We start from the raw sequence: 17,503 nt of genomic DNA on the forward strand, positions 1-17,503 counted from the left end.
AAAAGTATAGTGTACAAGGAAATAATAAATGCATTGTGTAAATGGAACTACCAAATTCAGTTAAATATATGGAAATGAAGAATTACATATCCTTTCCATTGTTAAATTGAAGCATATTTTTCTGCATCTGCACAACAAATAAAGTTTGAGATTAAAAGATTGATTGACGTCTGATAAAAATCTAAATTCTGATACTTGGTCAAAAACATAAATCAATGCATGAAAAAGTGTGTTTTCAACATGGGATATACTTTGATGGTATCTAAATATTGATATTAAATAAAAGTTAATCACATAGCTACATGTATTAATGATTATATTGCTTTATAGAATTATTTTGATCAACATTCATCAAATTTAGTTTCGTAGGTAAAAATACTTACATGTAGCAATTTGAGTGTTTTGTCATACATTTAAAATTTTACCCTAATTCTTGAATGTGACATTCACAATATCCGAAACCCACATGTGACACCACTCAGTCACAAGGTATTCTTCATAATCATAATTCTGACCTGTGTTTTAGATTCATTTAGGTCATGCTTATGCTTTGGATTCTGGTATGAAACAAGTTTTACTCAAGATTTCAGAATTGAAAACGTGCAGATGATATAAAACATGAGATTCTACCGTTACATGAACATTTTACATGTAAGGTAAAATATTTATGAATGCATATACATAAATTTTACAGACCACATGTATGTTGTATTTCCATGGATAAACTCGGTGAGAGTTTAATAGACCAGTTAATATTATTATTAAGCTTGTCATCAGTACCGTATGCTGTATTTCATAGATCCCATCTGTCTTTTCCCATATCATTGGCGGATCCAGGTTTTCCGATTGGGGGAGGGGGGATGTAAAAGTCAAGTTATAAAGTTTTAGCCAAAATACTCAGCCATTTTGGGTGCCAAATCTGGAGTTTTCATCTATATATGCCAGTATTGCCAATTCAAATTAATTAGTAGATTATCATCCAGGGTCACCAAAAAGTATGGGGCGGGTGGGAGTATTTTTTTTTTTTTTATTTTTTTATTTTTTATGAGAAAAATATTAATGAAAAACGAGTTTCTGTCAACAGAAGTGCATCATTTAATGCCAGATGGATATCAATCTATGCTTATTTCACAAACAAATTCCATGTTAAGCTTTAAGGTAATTTAAGGTTTTCAACAACAGGGAGATAACTCTTGATATACTTCAGTGAACTTTGCGCTTTTTGACGTCATAATGAAAAAATGCGTCATGTCATAGTTGTATCGAGGGAAAATGTCACAATATTTACTTACTACATGTATCTACTACCGCTGTCAAGTGTCAAGCGGCGTATGTGTAAATCTCTGTGACAAAATAATAATAATTTTTCTCAAATGATCATTTTTAAGTTATTTTCTTTAAAATTATAAAAGTCTATAATCTTTTTATTATATACATTTATGTAGTATGCGCTACGGTTAATTTGCATTAAAATTATGTTGTGACCTTGAAATTGCCTCTAATAGGCATCGACATTTGAAATACATGGAGAAAGTTGTTTGTAAACAACGGCATGGCTCTAGTAAAAGATGATGATCGGTACCGGTTGTTGATATTTTGTGTGAAACCATGAGATGTTCACATGTAATCTCTGCGAATCTTGCTAGGGAAAGTAGGATTTATTTAGATGCTGTTATAATCCGGCGATCATTGTTTGTGACAAGATTCAACATTAATGAAGCTAGGAATTTTTATGACATTCACAAGCATTTTTTCTTAAAATAAACCTGTCAATGCTTTATCTCTCTAGTTACATGCACTTTGTATTTCAATGCTATGACATCTACTTGTATTTCAATGCTATGACATCTACTTGTATTTCAATGCTATGACATCTACTTGCGCCGATAGAGCGATTTATCACATGAACTTTAGAATGTAGAAAACGCAACCAATATGATCGCGTAAGAATAAAGGAAGAGCCAGGCTCTTCTCTAGTATATTTCAAAATATTCTAATTTTGTCTTAGGAAATCTGTATAACAAAATGGGTGTTGTCGACATAGAACAGATTTATTAGTGTCATTTTTACTAATTTTACGTTACCCTCGCCCCCTCTAGATCCCCCACTGACCGAGCTTTATATTGTCGCGAAGGTTACAATTGTACGTTCAACTATGTAAACAAACATTAAGCAATGGAACAAGAAGAGGGAATTCATTTCAAAGATGTAGTATATAAGATAGGTTTGTGCTAATGAAACATGGAATTTATGAGGAAGCGGGACGGTGGAAAACCCGCCGGGATATTGAAGATGTATTGCATTTAGAAGAAGAAAAAAACATCTTAATTTCCAATAAATGTGATACTACAATACTTGACAAATAAATATAAATATCATTTATCATTTTTGGGTTGGAATTGTATTTTGCTCATGAAAATGGTCAATGCACTCTTCAAAAGTTGTACAATTCTAAAACAAAGTGACAAATCGCATCAATGAAATAATTCTTTTCAATCTGTAACCATGGAAATAAAGCCCAGTGGGTAGTTATTTTATATGGTTTCTTAAATGTTTATGGTCCAGATATTATGTTTACTTTAAAGTGAAATTTTTCTGATGTACACCGTGTAAAACTGCCCAATATGCATTTTTTGTTGCCATGGCAACCAATTAAAATCTTATTCAAGATATAAAAAGTGCTATTTTTTGTGTTTTAAATAAATTTTTTTCTATCAATTAGTAAATAATCTTATAGATAATACTCTTTTAAAAACTTTTACCAGCTTTTTACCCCATAAGTTTGCCTCATGTAGTTTTTATACCACTAGTATTCCCCGTTGTACAGAGATCCTGAAAACGTAAAAACATGACAAAAATAAGCCCATCTGGTCAAAAAACGACACAGGCATTTTTCCTTAAAAAGTCAATTTTTAAAAGGTAAATTCCTACTGAACATACTGACATGCAACATGACTTTGTTTGCTACATGTCAAAATGTTGCAAACCTTACCTTAAAGAACACAACGCATGTTTCTAAACTTGTTCATTTTTTCAGCAAAATTAACTCTTTTTATGCCTAAAACTACTTTAAATGTGTTTTAAATGAAATAGTTTGCGTAGTTTTCGAGTTTGAAAGCGATGAAATTCAAATCTTGCGATATGCATATTTTCTTTCGCTAGTTTACGCGCCATTTTGTGTGACGTCATATGCGCCCTTGGGTTTGAAAACATCTATAAGCCATTTCATAAACAGATTAGATTCAATCGACAAAAAAAACAAACAATTGTCACGTTAACGGCTTGTAAATAATAATGCATTAAGATGTTTTGTGCCGTGCTCGGGTGTACTAGTTGTCGGTAGAAAGGATTTAGACTGAGTATTTTTCAATTTTTCGAAGGAAGGTACGAGAAAAAAGACGTGGATAATTTTTTTGTTGGAGCAAGAACTTTACTTTAAAAAACATACCCAGTCACCTTTTCAAACATCGCTTGGACAGAGACCCCGATAAACTGCGAGAAAATGGATATATCGAAGCTATAAGCACTGGTAGGCTTATAGCATACATTCTGTTTTGCTCTTCAAATTCAATACACACTCGGATCAACTGACCTTCACCTTGTAACAACATTTATCGACGATACAATGTAACTTCTACCAACTGGTAGATTTACAACAACAAAAAATAAAGATACAAAATAATTGAACTTTTAATTATACAAATAATAGAATATTGTATTTCCTAACTTTAAATTGAAATAAAAAATTATTTCTTTATTGAACTCGTAGCATCTTGAGTGCGTCAGTAGGCTATAATGCCGTGCTCCCACTTCGTACTTCCTAAAGACGTGCAGATCACAATTCAAAAATAGTAATAAGATTGCTTTATCAAAATAAAATAATGTGATTACCACTTTAAATTTGAATATTTTTTTTGATTTGTGTGTGTGTTGTATTTTTCTTTCTTTCCAAAATGCACGCGTGACAATAGCTTGGCTTAGGGCCTAGTTGTCAACAATTTAACGTATCATAATTTGTCTAATCCAAAAATAAATAATGATTGCACTGTTTATTTTAGAAAAACAGCGCCAATTACAGATGTATAAAGGAATAACATCCCCAAAGTTTGTAGACAGCGACCCATATAAACATTATTTACTCACAATTTTGCCGATTTCATACACGATTTACTCGCTATATTTGGGTATTTACATCGTTATATGTGTGCACTGGTGGCGAACACATATAAAACTCGGACAATTTATCAACATCGATTTAAATGTTGCCCATGGTAAATTAATTGGGCCCCAAAAAGTAGAGTTTTTAATAATATCTCGCAGCTACTTTCACAATCCGAAGGGCGCATGTGACGTCACTGTACCACGTGACTAGGCCTACCTAATTAACTTGACTTTTTGAAATCGGGGCTTAGATTTAAGTCTGTATTGTGGTTAATTATCGCAAAATTTCGGCGAACGAACTATTAGAATTAATTACTATTAGCATAAAGAAGACAAAATGCATGTAATATTGTATACTTTGAAAACATGATATGTGTCCTTTAATTTCAAACACAGAAATACACCAAACTTCAAGATATGAAGAACATTAATCCCTTCCTTTTCTTTAAGCCCGTAAGAACGTAAGATATTAAGAAAACCATATGGTCTAATTTCTTCTTAACGTGAGGGCTTTTGCTATACCGGAAATGTAAACAAGAAGTGTAAATACTGGAGTTGGACATGAACATTTTCCGGAAATCACAAGTTCCGCAAAATAAAAAAAATCTGGGCGGGCCGATTTTTGAGGGGCGGGTGGGGATGATAATCTATCAATTAAGTTGAATTGGCCTAATGCCTTTGTGGCGGAAGAAAAGTGGGAGAGCTAACAATCCGCCACTTTATGAAAGGCGAAGATATTAAACAGCTGTTAAATGGTGAAGAGGGGGGGGGGGGGGGGGGGGGGTCTTAATCCTTCACACCGTCCTTAAACAGCTATTGCTTCTGTTGTTTTCACTCATCTCTGCAAATGTAAATGTATATTTACGAAATATTTATCCTTGAAATACAGAGAAAACGTGTAAATAAGTGTTTTGACATCGATTGTTTACATTAGTACCTGCATTGTTTTCTCCGTTTTTTCGCCAACTCGGGAGTAGATAGGATACTGGACAGCTTACATGTTCGCCGTAAACCAAGTTGACAACACGCAAACACGAATAAAAAGTTATGATCATTTCTTTTAACTCAAATAAGCCAATTCATAGTCTATTGCTATGCTGAGAAATGTGTGTTTGTCTCCGGAAGTTCTCCACCGGAAGTGAGACTGCGCTAGAAAATAGAAATTAGCATAACGTTCTAATACTTTAAATTTCAACGTTTAAATCAAATCCCTTCATGAATTTCAAAGCTATACTAACCCTAACCCATACTTTTTAGTTTAAAAAATGACAATGTCCATAAGTAGAAAAAAGCCTTTAACTTGAAGAAAAATTGTCCAATGAATATGAATTAAATACCAGGTGTACATCTTCATATGGTGGGTAATGAGTGTACAAATTTTCAGAAAAGACGAACATGCTGATTCCAATATACCACTCTTCGTTTACAGAGGGTATAGCATTTAGTTTGTTTAAACAGGTTAAGTTTCACATGTTAGGAAATGAACTTTCTTGCTTTGATTTGATGGAAATCATTAGCTTCTCTTAATGTTACAATAGTATGATAATTTCATCTTAAAATCAAAAGATGAAAATGAGTTCTCCTTTTCAGCTGTCTGTATATACTTAATTTTCCTTTGTACAAGTTTTCATGATGCTGCCAAGCATCATGGAATGAAAGAATTAAGCTAGATTTAGAAAATCAATCATGCTACTCTTCTACACTTAGAAAACCAATCTGAATTTGAAGTTATCCAAGCATAAAGGTATACCAGATGTCAATGTCTAAGGTTTTCCAAACTTCCAGTAGAGGACAATGACTGATACTGATGGACATCCGGAGTATCAATTATTTCTATGTAGTACGGTGAGTGCTGGTTTACTGTAGCCAAAAAGTAAATTATCACTGATAAAATTTGTTAGCTTACATACAAAGCACCATTAAACCATGTACTATTCTTTCTGATTGATACAAAATAAATTCCATAGATCTATAAAGATTAATCGTCCAAATTGGTGCCGAAACCAGGATATAAAAGATTTTATTCAAACAATTTTTCTAACCATAAGAGTCCTTTTCTTCTGTATGCTTATCATCAGGAGAGAACTTTAGCATCAGAGCCATACGACTGCCATCCAGAACATTGTAGTGTTGAAGCGTGTTACGGCGAACCATGTTCTCCTCTCGTTCACTCGTCTGGTCTATGTTGCTCAAAGCAAGACGACCGCTCTTGCCAGCCATCCACTCTACAATTTTTGCAAGAACTTGACAATATCTTATCTTCACTGTAGTCATATTATGGTGACAAGTTCACCTGTCACTGGTTACATTTATTTGTCCAAGAGTTAGCAACATTAATAACATTTCTTCTTCAATATGCAAGTGCTCTTTCCTTCCTGAAGACCTTTTGAAATAATTTTCATAAAAAAATAAAATTTTCAGTATATGTTTCCTTTTAATTTTTTTTTATAAACCAGCAGTTTTTTTTAAAACATCTGTGCTGGAAACATTTTAAAATATAAGTAATCAAAATTTTGATTTGAGTCTATTCTCAGTTTATGGTCTTGAGACCTGGTAAAATACCCTAACATTTTTTTTTTGTAGAAACGAGAAAGCCTAAGAATGCAAGTGAATTGTACATGAAATGTCACGAAAAAATATATATTATTGAGAAATGGCGCATATGTCTTTAACTCTGTATGGGTATAAATATTTATTCACCATGACAATCTAAATTATTTGATGAGAGAAGGATGAAATGTTTTAAGGCTATAAAAAACAGATTTAAGGGGCCAAAACTGGACGAGTCTACCACTCTGAATGATACATACATGTACCTAAGTCCACTTCATCAGTGAGGCTCTGTACACACATAACTAAGTCCACTTCATCAGTGAGGCTCTATACACACATACCTAAGTCCACTTCATCAGTGAGGCTCTATACACACATACCTAAGTCCACTTCATCAGTGAGGCTCTGTACACACACATACCTAAGTCCACTTCATCAGTGAGGCTCTATACACACATACCTAAGTCCACTTCATCAGTGAGGCTCTGTACACACATACCTAAGTCCACTTCATCAGTGAGGCTCTATACACACATACCTAAGTCCACTTCATCAGTGAGGCTCTATACACACATACCTAAGTCCACTTCATCAGTGAGGCTCTGTATACACATACATAAGTCCACTTCATCAGTGAGGCTCTATACACACACATACCTAAGTCCACTTCATCAGTGAGGCTCTGTACACACATACCTAAGTCCACTTCATCAGTGAGGCTCTATACACACATACCTAAGTCCACTTCATCAGTGAGGCTCTGAACACACATACCTAAGTCCACTTCATCCGTAGACGGCATCTCTGAGGCTGGTTTGTTCTTGTAGATCTGGTACAGGCACTTGCTCTTCACTTGATTGATAGTATCACAGTCCAGAACCTCACAGGTATATAAGTTCCCATTGCCATTCAAGTCAATTTCAAGTTTCTGAAATGAAAAGACAATTTAATCTCAAATTCTTTAACCAGGATCAGCAGCTCACTTCGACACATTCCCGGACATTTGACACATTCATTTTAGAGAAAGTTACCTGTACATGTACATAAATTAAATGTTTATTAAATGAATTAATCTCCATTGTCCCATAGATGCTTCATACCAAATTTGGAAAGAATTGGAATGGTTATTATCAAGATTTCAACAGTCTCGATTGAAGTCAGCATTTCGCAAATTCTATGGTCGTTATAACGATCTAGTTCATCAATACAACCTATCATTGGGTCAAATGCTGTCTGACGTGTTTCATACCGATTGTTAAGCCGTTCTTGGCACACTGATTTTGACTGCGGATAACTCCGTTTACCTGATCAGGATATGGGGCTCACGGCGGGTGTGACTGGTCAACAGGGGATGCTTACTCCTCCTAGGCACCTGATCCCACCTCTGGTGTGTCCAGGGGTCCGTGTTTGCCCAACTATCTATTTTGTATTGCTTGTAGGAGTTATGAGATTGATCACTGTTCGTATCTTCACCTTGCATCAAGCAATTGTTAATGCACAATGGACAAAAGCAGAAAAAGTTGGTTATCTCTCTTTGCATTCTAACACATGACAACACAATCAGACTGCGCAATATTTTAAGTGTTATGATGATCGAGTATGATGTTCAAAATCGAAAACAGTTGAAATCATTTCTACAATAAGAAAAAAGATCTTTTGTCTTTGCGTTCTGAGGGTGTAATACCAACAGACTGGCACGGTTTTTATGAATCGTTACCAACAAACTGTAGTCATAAAGATATTCTTCCATTGCCAGAGCAAACAGAAAATGATGAAGACTCAGATAAATGAAATTTGTGAAACAATGTGTATGTGGCCCTTATATTCCATTTTGGCGTTCATGATTTTTTCAATGAATTATTTTTATTCTGCCAAATTGGCATAAGTGCGCTTAACATCATTCGTATATATACATAGCTGCCAACTCACCCGATTTTGTTGGGTTACACCCGATTTTTCAATCCCTATCCCGATTATTTTTCATGACCCGGCGGGTCATAACTTTCTCCCGATTTTCGGATTTGGTTTTATAAATTAGATCGCGCATGAAATTTTCAGTTTGTAACACAAGCTTGGATCTACGTAAACAATGCCGATGATCATGTACTCTACTGAGAAGTTATCAAAGCAGATGTTAACAATTATCTGCGAGTTGTTTTGACAAATTGGGGATTGAAGTTATTATGTAAAATGGTTTCTACCATCAGGGCCAGGAGACCAAAAAAAATGACATTGATGTATCTACCAACAAATTCTGGAAAACGACTTTTCATGAATAAAAAAGGGCATTTAGGCCAGCATGGAGCTTATTATATATTGTCCGTTGTGTAACTCACACTATTGGGTCTGGAGCTAAAAATGATCTGACAAAACATGCCAAAACGCAAAATCATGTAATTAAAAAAATACTTTAGCACAAAAGTCATCCAATCACTGTCGTCATTTTTGCCATCATCTTCTCGTTAATATTGTAAAGAAAATACACACTGAATTCAGATCCGAACTAAATGAAACCGTAAATGCCCTCTTATCATGTAAATTTAATCAATCTTTGTGCTGCTTTGTATATTGTCCATCTCCATCAGTCTTGAGAATTCAAAATGTGCCATTGTTAGTTACAATACTTCCCTTCAATAAATAGACAATGCACATATTTCTGTTGTAAATGTTTTTCAAATATAAACATTTATAACACATATAATCCTATTAAATATGTCGTGAATGCCGTTACGCATTATGACCAGATTTTTTGATTTCCACAGAGGGTCATGACCCTCTTTTTTCATGTTGGAGGTTGGCAACTATGTATATGATACTGTAAGGCTAAAGTTGTTATGCTAAAACATCTTAATTAAGTGCACATACAACAATCTAGCACAGCATCTATATATGTGTTATGTGAAAAGGATGTAAGTGCATGATTAAAGTAACCAAAACTGGCCTTTATGATGCATTGCTACAATTGATTTTTCTTACATACAAGTAATAAATCATATCCACTCTCATCTGTGTTACGGTTGTGTACACGAACAACAGTTGAAAAAAATAGAGGTTAATAAAACCTTAAACTGCATTTTTTCTCAAAAACTCAAAATATGCACTTATGACGTTCTGGCAAATATCCCTCGCTAGGGCCTGACAATCGATCTTCTATAATGTTACTTAAAGTAATTCCACCCTCCTGTGATGTCATCAGATTTTGCAAAATCAATGATTTATTTACATTTATGCGTGATAGGAACATAAATTTTGTTGGAGTCTTTTCCGATAATTATTGTAAAAAATCTTGTTAAAAATAAACTATTTTAAAAGTCTAAGTTATAGATGAATAATCAATGATACGTTTTAAAATATTGAATCCAAGGGCAATAACCCTGTTTCTATTGATTTCTTTATCAAGTCTATTATGCGATAGATTTCCTTTATTTTTACAGACATTTTGTATATTTTTGTGAAGATACAGTTTCATGAAATTGTTATGAATGCTACTATATCGTCATAACCAGTTTTTATGAAATTTTGATAACGCTGTTTAAGGAAAATTGCAATTTTCTGACGGTGATATATGATTCTGTTTATGTACGTCTCGAATCTTAAAAAGTGTGATGGCATATGTATTTTATTTGATAATTTGCTAGTTTTAACTCTAATGAATGGAAATAAATACATTTTTCAAACTTGTATCAGATAAAACTGCGAGTATGGAGTTACCTTAACAAACATTTAGTCTAACTCACTAGGGCCTGACAATCAATCTTCTATAATGTTACTAACAAATATTTAGTCTAACTCACTAGGGCCTGACAATCAATCTTCTATAATGTTACTAACAAACATTTATTCTAACTCACTAGGGCCTGACAATCAATCTTCTATAATGTTACTAACAAACATTTATTCTAACTCACTAGGGACTGACAATTGATTTTCTATAATGTTACTAACAAATATTTAGTCTAACTCACTAGGGACTGACAATTGATCTTCTATAATGTTACTAACAAACATTTATTCTAACTCACTAGGGACTGACAATTGATTTTCTATAATGTTACTAACAAATATTTAGTCTAACTCACTAGGGACTGACAATTGATCTTCTATAATGTTACTAACAAATATTTAGTCTAACTCACTAGGGACTGACAATTGATCTTCTATAATGTTACTAACAAATATTTAGTCTAACTCACTAGGGACTGACAATTGATCTTCTATAATTTGTTACTAACACACATTTAGTCTAACTCACTAGGGACTGACAATTGATCTTCTATAATGTTACTAACAAACATTTATTCTAACTCACTAGGGCATGACAATCGATTTTCTCCCTCAGGAAAGAGTCCTCAGACAGAGTATTTTTAGTTTCCCCTGTCACTTCATCAACAGGTCGTTTCTCAATGACTGCCTGAGTGGACTTGTACAGCATGAACAGAGATGAACCACCTCTCTCCTGCAACAGAAAATTTCAGAAATTGTGGATTCTGAGATTTTTGATATGGACTGAATAACTTGCAGCATTTTATCAACATTTTTAACTAACCATTAAATTGAATATAGATGTAAATCTAGATGTTATTAATAAATATATGTGCAAACAGAGTACGATTCAAAGGGCACTAGCTACAAATACAATGAGAAAACAAGAGGTGTTTTAGTGAAACACTTTGTTCCCGGTGGTCACAGAGAAACAAATGAAGTCCTTGTCAAAAGGAGACCATAGACCAAATATGAAAGCCCTACCTGAACAAGAATTGTTTGTAAAATATATATTCTCCCCTATGGTGCAAAATTGAAACAGGGTTATACGAATGCATCATTTAAATCATAGTAGTGCCAAACCAATTCAAGATGTTGAGCAGACAATATCTTCCTATGTCAAGAGTAGATTTACCATGTGACCTAAAAATGCATAGGAGTTATCTTCTCCCTATGATGTACCAGTGTACTAAGTTTGGTGTCAATCAAGAAAATGATTTTTAAAATATAGAAGACAATATATTACTATGTCCAGTTTAACCCTTAACCTTTGACCATATGAACCTAAATTTTATAAGGGCCACCTACTTTGTATGATGTACAACTGTACAAAGTTTTATGTCTGTCAAGCAAAGGGTTAAGCTATTGAATGGACAATATATTCTTATGTCCAGTTTAACCCTTGACCTTTGACCATGTGACTTCAAAATGAATAGGAGTCATCTACTCTTTAAAATGTATAAGTGTACCAAGTTTGATGACTGTCAAGCAAAGGGTTCTCAAGATATTGAGTGGGCATTATTTTCCTATGTCCAGTTTGACTCTTGACCTTTGACCCTGTGACTTCAAAATCATTAGGGGTCATCTACTCATTATGATGTACCAGTGTACCACGTTTGATGTCTGTCAAGCAAAGGGTTAAGATATTGAATGGACAATATATTCTTATGTCCAGTTTGACTCTTGACCTTTGACCCTGTGACTTCAAAATCATTAGGGGTCATCTACTCATGATGTACCAGTGTACCACGTTTGATGTGTGTCAAGCAAAGGGTTCTCAAGACATTGAGCGGTCAGTATATTCCTATGTCCAATTTGACCCTTGACCTCAAAATGAATAGGGGTCATCTACTCTTTAAAATGTATAATTGTACCAAGTTTAATGACTGTCAAGCAAAGTATTCTCAAGATATTGAGCAGATAGTATCTTTCTATGTCCAGTTTGACCCTTGACCATATGACCTCAAAATCAATAGGGGTCATCTACTCCTCACAATGTATCAGTGTACCAAGTTTAATGTCTGTTAAGGAAAGGTTTCTCAAGATATTGAGCGGACAGCATCTTCCTATGTCCAGAATGAATTGACCCTTAACCTTTGATCTGAAAATCGATAGGGGTCCTTTTCAACTCGTAACCAACCCACATATGAAATATCATTAAAATCAAGTGAATGGTTCTGAAGATATTGAGCAGACAACCTGTGATCTACCGATTAAAAAAGCAATATGCCCCTGATCTTCTTGGAAGGGGGGCATAATAGTTCAGGAGATATTGCTCAAGTTAACTTTTCATAAAAGTACGTCAAATTCCAAGGTCAGAAGGTCAAAAACTTTGGTATCAAAACAAAGGTCATACTTACAAGGAATGTACATATGAATCATGAAAGCCCAGGTTTATTACTCATTCAAAAAATATGAGTGTAAGGTTAAAGTTTCTGACAGACAAAATCAATATGCCCTCCAATCTTTGATAAGGGGGCATAAAATTCCAACGAAAATCCTCACTAAGATTTGTGACAGCACTGGAAAAACCCATTTCTATACATTTTGTATCTTACCTTTAAGTGAGGATAGAGTGAAACAGACAGCCAATGTGATAGCAGTCTCAGAGTGATGGACTCAAATCTGAAACGGTAAAAAGATCCAAACACAGTCTCAGAGTGATGGAATCAAATCTAAAACATACAGTTTAACAAGATCCAAACTAGTTTGTATTCAACTATCTTATCTAAAATTGATGCATAGTTCCTTTTCTTCATTAGAATCTATTAAGTTGGTCTGTTATTAAGTTGATCCATATGATGGCTGCATATCACATCAAGTTTTTGTATCACTACATGTTTTATGAAGTAAAGTCCATCATTCAATCATTCATATCTCAATGTAATGTCTACTCTGACAACTAAAATTCCTGTACCCGTTAAACAGTGTTTTGTGTGCCTTTTTGTTTGCAGAATCCACCAGTGTTGACAGCAAACAATTCACAATTCTGAAGAAAAAATGTAATGAAAATACATATTGACATCAATATGACAAATAATCACAAAATGCCCCAGTAATTCTTACCGCACAATGATTTCTGTGAGAGAAAATAAATTCACTTACTCAAAGAAATCTCTCATCTTTCCCATCATAACCACACTGAAGTTGGCTGAAAACTGTGCCCTGCAAAGATTTTCAAATACATACCCTCATTAGTATTTTTCTTGCATACACAGGGGGTACCTGTAAAGTGCGAAACGAAATCGAAACGAAACGAAACGAAATCTACCGAAACGAAACAGATAGTATAACCGAACTCTTTTAATCATAATAATTAAAAATGGTATCAAATCTTAGGCCCCTGTGAAAGTTACCACAGATGTAGGATTTCGGCTTGACTGATACAAAGTTTAAAAAGTTTGAAAGAGGGGAGAGGGTTAGGGTTACATATCGGAAGTTGATTAAATTCCATGTGCAATTAGTTTCGGATCCATAAATTTCAGAACGGAGGGTTACAATTTCAGAGGTCTGAGGAAACACACTAAACGAGGGGTGGGGTCGCCGGCGTTGGATCCGCCTTTGGGTATAGATACATTATTTGAAGAAGCTGGTGTCTGAGAAAGTTGAAAGCAGGAAGAACTCTTAACCCCTTATTTTATCTCTAACTGCTGAGGTGTGAGTACTTTCAATAATGGAAAAACATTAAATAGTATACCATATTATATGAATGCAATTCGGTAAGATATATATACATGTATTATTAAAATTATTATTGATATGCAGGGAGTCTAAAGATAACTCTACATTTAGGATGATGCTAAGACGGGGAATTGAAAACGAGACGGAAAACGGAAATGTGTTAATAATATCAGGAGGAGAGCAGCATCTTGTAAAATCAAAACAAGGGAAGCAGAGATTACAAAGAGAACGGGAGGACATACTTAGAATCCACCGTTTGATATACGACATACAAATACACAATATCCACATGTATACATAGATTTGTCTTTAGAGCAAAAAATACTGAAACATGTATTATGCCCAAAGGTGGATCCAACACCGTTGACCCCACCCTCGTTTAGTGTGTTTCCCCAGACTTCTGACTTATAAGACTGTAACCCTCCGTTCTGAAATTTATGGACCAAAACTAATAATTACACATGGTATTTAATCAACATCGGATACGTACTTTGTGCTTAATCACCTCCCCCCCCCCTTCCAACTTTTAAAACTTTGTATCAGTCAAGGCGAAAGCCTACATCAAAGGGGAGGCGAATTTTATTTATATGTGGTAACGTTCACAGGGGCCTAAGATACCGTTTTTAATTATTATGATTAAAAGAGTTCGGTTATATAATCTGTTTCATTTCGTTTCGGTAGGTTTCGTTTCGTTTTGGTACATTTCGTTTCGTTTCGATTTCGTTTCGCACTTTACAGGTACCCCATACACAGGTCCTTAATCACGCAAAAAGAAGGCGTAAAATGTTTTCTTTTCTTACAAATACATGTATTCACAACCTTTGCTAAGCAGAACTAGAACTGTCCTAATGGGACTAATACCCCCCCGCGGGGCATATAAGATGATGGGAAATATTTAATGCAAGCACGTTGAACTTCATTGTTGAACTTCTTTCCACTTCTTCAATTCCTGATTGACTTATGAGCATAAAACGGTATTAGAAATAAACTCTGGACAAATTGTGTCTATTACTACAAGTACAACCAAACCAGAAAATGTCCATAACTTCCATAACTGTTAAAATATTTCAATGAAAATAGAAGATGCACAACTACATTATATATATAAGATGAGAATAAAGTTTGAATCAAATCTGTTCAACGGTATTAGAATTAAACTCTGGACAAAGTGCGCAACCCCCAAAATGAAAAGAAAATGTGTGTAACTTCTATAACTGTTAAAATATTTCAATGAAAATAGGAGATGCACAACTACATAATATATAGAAGATGTGCATAAAGTTTGAATGAAATATGTCCAGCGGTATTAGAAATAAACTTCGGACAAAAGTGCGCAACCCCCAAAATGAAAAGAAAATGTGCGTAACTTCTATAACTGTTAAAATATTTCAATGAAAATAGGAGATGCACAACTACATAATATATAGAAGATGTGCATAAAGTTTGAATGAAATATGTCCAGTGGTATTAGAAATAAACTTTGGACAAATTGCGTCTACGAACAAACGGACGGACGGACGGACAGACGGATGGACGGACAGACGGACAAAGTGATTCCAGTATACCCTCCCAAACTTCGTTTGCGGGGGGTATAATAAACTCTGGACAAATTGTGTCTATTACTACAAGTACAACCAAACCAGAAAATGTCCGTAACTTCCATAACTGTTAAAATATTTCAATGAAAATAGAAGATGCACAACTACATTATATATAAGATGAGAATAAAGTTTGAATCAAATCTGTTCAACGGTATTAGAATTAAACTCTGGACAAAGTGCGCAACCCCCAAAATGGAAAGAAAATGTGCGTAACTTCTATAACTGTTACAATATATTTCAATGAAAATAGGAGATGCACAACTACATAATATATAGAAGATGTGCATAAAGTTTGAATGAAATATGTCCAGCGGTATTAGAAATAAACTTCGGACAAATTGCGTCTACGGACAAACGGACGGACAGACAGACGGACGGACAGACGGACAAAGTGATTCCAGTATACCCCCCAAACTTCGTTTGCGGGGGGTATAATTAGTATTCCTTTTCAGGTCTAAGTTGAAAGGTAAAGGTCACTTACTTGTCAATCAGAGTAATCTTGTGTTGTTTTTCCAGCGTACCAATCAGAGACTTGACAAAGTATTTATTAGTCATCAGCTTGTCAAACTGGTCCATGGCCTTCTCAACATTCTTGCTGGAGAACTGCATGAAACGAGATGTCTTTATAAAACACTTCACTCCGAGCTTGGCCAATTTCAATTGTCACTTGATAATAAATCTTGATCTTTATCAATCATGATGTTAATCAACTATGAAGTTTTTATCTTGTATTGTTTAAAGGAGCAGAGACGCGATTTGAGCTGAAAATGTTCAAATTTTATTTTTCCATTTCGAATGTTTAGAATGCCTAATTAAGGTATTTCTAATGGTCAGCAAAAATTTGAATGTTAGTTGTCAATTAAGGTACATGGAAGATAAAGAGCTCACAATTCCTTGTTATGTAAACAAGGCTCGTGCTATGTTTTTGTTTACATTAAGGTTAAATATACTCGTAAAAGTAATGTTTAAAGCAGTGGCTTTCGATTTACTTGTTTGGCACATCTCATTTTGTTTTAAACATGCTATTTTTTTTATTTAGCAATCTATATGTAAACAAAAACATATGGCACGAGCCTTGTTTACATAACAAAGAATTGTGAGTGCTGTATCTCACTTATAACTCATAACTGATATTCATATTTTGGTTGACCATTAGAAATACTTTAGTTAAGCATTGTCACTGTGGCCAAATGTCATATGGATACAAACATTTCTACGCAGGATACAATCGCGCTTTTAACATAGAGTACAACCAACCCTTACGGCAATTTACTATGGAGAGTGTAGATGTCCGTGAGGAGGGGTTAGAAAGTGGTCCATATTTTTCTTTATACAGAAAATTCTTAAGAATTATATACCCTATCAGTTAATGCAATGAATCCTGGTTTGAATGATATATAGCATTTGGTGAGATCCCCTACCATTTGCGCAAACACTTCAACACAGTTAGGAAATTTCGTATAAATTGCTCTCAGTCATTCGTTTTCTTCATTTTGTTAGAAAACAGAAAAACCCACCAAGAATTCAATTACATCAGTGAAAAGACAACATCTTTACACATGTATACCATAAACATTAGGAAGAAAGCTTTGCAATTAAGATGATTATTAATGATAATTAAAATATAATGCTGGATACAACCATTCTATGAAAGTATTGACAATTTGCAATGATGCATGTTTTTTAAAATGTCTTTTCTGATGCCATCTGGCATTTTGGTTATGTTTTTAAAATTTCAATATTGA

The 17,503-nt window shown here is 34.3% G+C and overlaps 1 protein-coding gene across 1 annotated transcript in view; it reads right to left on the minus strand.

The window, feature by feature from the left end:
* Positions 1-17,503, minus strand: part of LOC125656813 (plexin-B1-like) — a 76,345-nt gene that overhangs the window by 31,575 nt on the left and 27,267 nt on the right. The window contains 8 exon segments of the mRNA XM_056142880.1: positions 5,912-6,021; positions 6,204-6,386; positions 7,489-7,642; positions 11,024-11,170; positions 13,035-13,101; positions 13,394-13,465; positions 13,582-13,641; positions 16,240-16,361. Of these exon segments, the coding sequence (XP_055998855.1) occupies positions 5,912-6,021; positions 6,204-6,386; positions 7,489-7,642; positions 11,024-11,170; positions 13,035-13,101; positions 13,394-13,465; positions 13,582-13,641; positions 16,240-16,361 (915 nt within the window).

This window comes from Ostrea edulis, chromosome 7, assembly GCF_947568905.1.
Source record: "Ostrea edulis chromosome 7, xbOstEdul1.1, whole genome shotgun sequence".
Taxonomy (NCBI): Eukaryota; Metazoa; Mollusca; class Bivalvia; order Ostreida; family Ostreidae; genus Ostrea; species Ostrea edulis.